The sequence below is a fragment of the Mus pahari genome, chromosome 12 (genome assembly GCF_900095145.1).
Source record: "Mus pahari chromosome 12, PAHARI_EIJ_v1.1, whole genome shotgun sequence".
Classification (NCBI taxonomy): Eukaryota; Metazoa; Chordata; class Mammalia; order Rodentia; family Muridae; genus Mus; species Mus pahari.
The window spans coordinates 49670690-49673307 of record NC_034601.1 but is presented as its reverse complement, the minus strand read 5'-3'; the positions used below and the strand labels follow the sequence as shown (position 1 = coordinate 49673307).

Below are 2618 nucleotides of genomic sequence, written 5' to 3'. Positions count from 1 at the left end.
ACTCTGTAGACCAGGCTGGCCTCGAACTCAGAAATCCGCCTGCCTCTGCCTCCCGAGTGCTGGGATTAAAGGCATGCGCCACCACGCCCGGCAATGGTCTACAAGTTCCTGAACAGCCAGGGCTACACAGAGAAACCCTGTCTTGAAAAAACAAAATAAAAAGAGAAAGACCTATGGCCAGAGAGGTCACAGAGCTGAAAGGAGACCCTTTACTGTCATTTCCTAGACTGATACAATCTCCAACTACTCTAAATACTTATCCTTATTTCTGTAGATAAGTGGAGCTTCTTTTTGCATTAGAAGGATGCTATTACAGAGATATAAAATAGGTAGGTCAAAATGAAGAGAATAAATGACTGTGGGTTCCCAATCCCAACTGAAAAACCTCAGAAAAGGGGAGGGTTGATTAGACTATGAATACCAGAGGACCAGGATACCCGCTCTGAAATGGTATCTTCTCCATCTATCAGGGAAGCTACACACACGGACTCTCAACAATATGGTTGCCTGAACTATACAATTACCCCCGTAATGACAACATCAACTGACAACCCAAAAACAGACCGGGGAAATCCATATAGTCTCACCCCTAGATCAAGAGCTATGGGTGGTCAGTTGCTGCTGGGTGGGGGAGATTCAGACTCCTCCAGACACAAGCACCCCATAAGAAGTCCAATCACAAGTGGCCAGGCCTGGACACATATATGTACATACAAGCAAGGCTAAATGGACCCAAGAGGGTGTATATATGTGTGTACACATACATATAAACAAAACATATCCATAAAAACAACAGTAATTAAAGAAGCAATCATGGATGGGGGTGCACAGTAGGAGTTGGCGACAGGAGCAGGAGAAGCATAAGTGATGTAGATACAGTACTCATGTAGGAAGTTCTAAAAAATAATTTAACAACAAAACTGTTATTGGTTCCACAACTATCTGATAAATAAAACAGACTGCCATGCTTATATGTAAGGCTATTGGTGTTACTCAAAACTCTGGCATGTTCTAAACAGCCCAAAGCTGGATAATCACAGGATTCATTAACCAAGACTTTGGCTTTTACTTACCCGTAATTCTCAGTAACAGCAAAGAGACAGCTTAGGAAGGGCTTTTTCTGCGCAGCATTTGCTTATGCCACACATTCTTTCTCACTACAGGTTATTTCTACTAAGATGAACAGCTCTTCTCACCAAAATTTTCAATTTACAGACACCAAAATTTTCAGTTATAAGTTCAGACAGCAAATGAAAGACTTTAACAGGGAATCACACTTAACCTAAGCAACAAACCAAAGATGGATTTCCCTGACATTTTACAAGCTTGCAGATGATTTCAGAGTATATATAAAATCCACCTCATCACTACAGTGAATTTCCAATCTTATGAAGTAACCAAATAAATAGGTCTTTACCTGGCATGCATGCGGCTTTACACCCGTGTGCTTTAGCATATGTATGCGGAGAGAGTATAATTTAGGTAATGTCCTTCCACATATAGAACATATAAATTCTCTTTTGGTTCTTCCCTTCTCAGATGATGCTCCTGATGCCTCATTAGATGCGGAATTGGATGAAGATGAAGTGGGTGCATCCTTTCTTGTATGTCGTATAAGGTGTGCTCGTAATGAGGCACTGTACTGAAACTGTTTCTTACATAACTAAAAAAGAAAAACAAAAGTTCTTCCTATATAAAATATTAAGTGAAACTCAATGCACATTTCAACTTTCCAATTCCGGTATTAACTTTAAAAAATAGACAAATACATTGTTTAAAAGATAATATATATGGAAACCACACACTTAACATGTATACGCCAAGGGTATATGAAACACTAAATTAAACAATCAAAACAAATACAATAAAATATAATCAAAACAGTAAAAAAAAAAATTAAAAATAAAAATAAAAACTAAAAAGTCCTAGATACCAGATTATAAAGATGAAAAGGGTAAGACTCCAGAGAGAATTGAAACTGAAACAGCACAGGAATATATCTTTTTTTTTTTTTAAAGAGTGAAGTATTTAAGAGGGGATAATTAATAATAGCCTTGAGTTGGGACCTAAAGGAATAGTAGGGTTTGTATGTTACTTGGGATAGAGGGATTGCCTAATTGGTGTCAGACCCTGGCACAACCACCAAAAAAGACTACAGCAGAACACACAAACGGTGGAAGTCAAATAAAGGACTAAAGAAAGTAGGAAGGTTAAGACTGTGACAGTGGGGCTGGGGACCATGGCTCAGGGTTAAGAGCTCTGGGTGATCCCACAGAGGACCTGGTGTCATTCCTGCACTCAGATGGAAACACCCCACTGTCAGGCACTCCAGCTTCAAGGGTTCCTACACCCTTAACGGATAAATACGTAGGCAAAATGCCAACACAAATCAAATAAAAAGTAATAATAACTTAAAAACTGTAAGACAGTCTTCAGACTTTATCTTGTAGTTACAGGGGTTCAGGAAAGCTCTTACATGCTCATAAACTGAGGACATATATGCTCATCATAAAACATGTATATAAAAAAAGAACCAGTCTCCTGACCCATTATCTCCATATTTTCATGTAGAATGAACCATTACTGTCTTGATGTTTCTTTTTCTTTTTTTTTTTTTT

General features: G+C 38.5%; 1 protein-coding gene across 1 annotated transcript in view; it reads right to left on the bottom strand.

The window, feature by feature from the left end:
• Zbtb11 (zinc finger and BTB domain containing 11) overlaps nucleotides 1–2618 on the bottom strand; it is a 35195-nt gene that overhangs the window by 9125 nt on the left and 23452 nt on the right. Inside the window, exon 6 of the mRNA XM_021209630.2 lies at nucleotides 1418–1663. Coding sequence (XP_021065289.1) covers nucleotides 1418–1663 — 246 coding nt within the window. The remainder of the gene's footprint in view (nucleotides 1–1417; nucleotides 1664–2618) is intronic.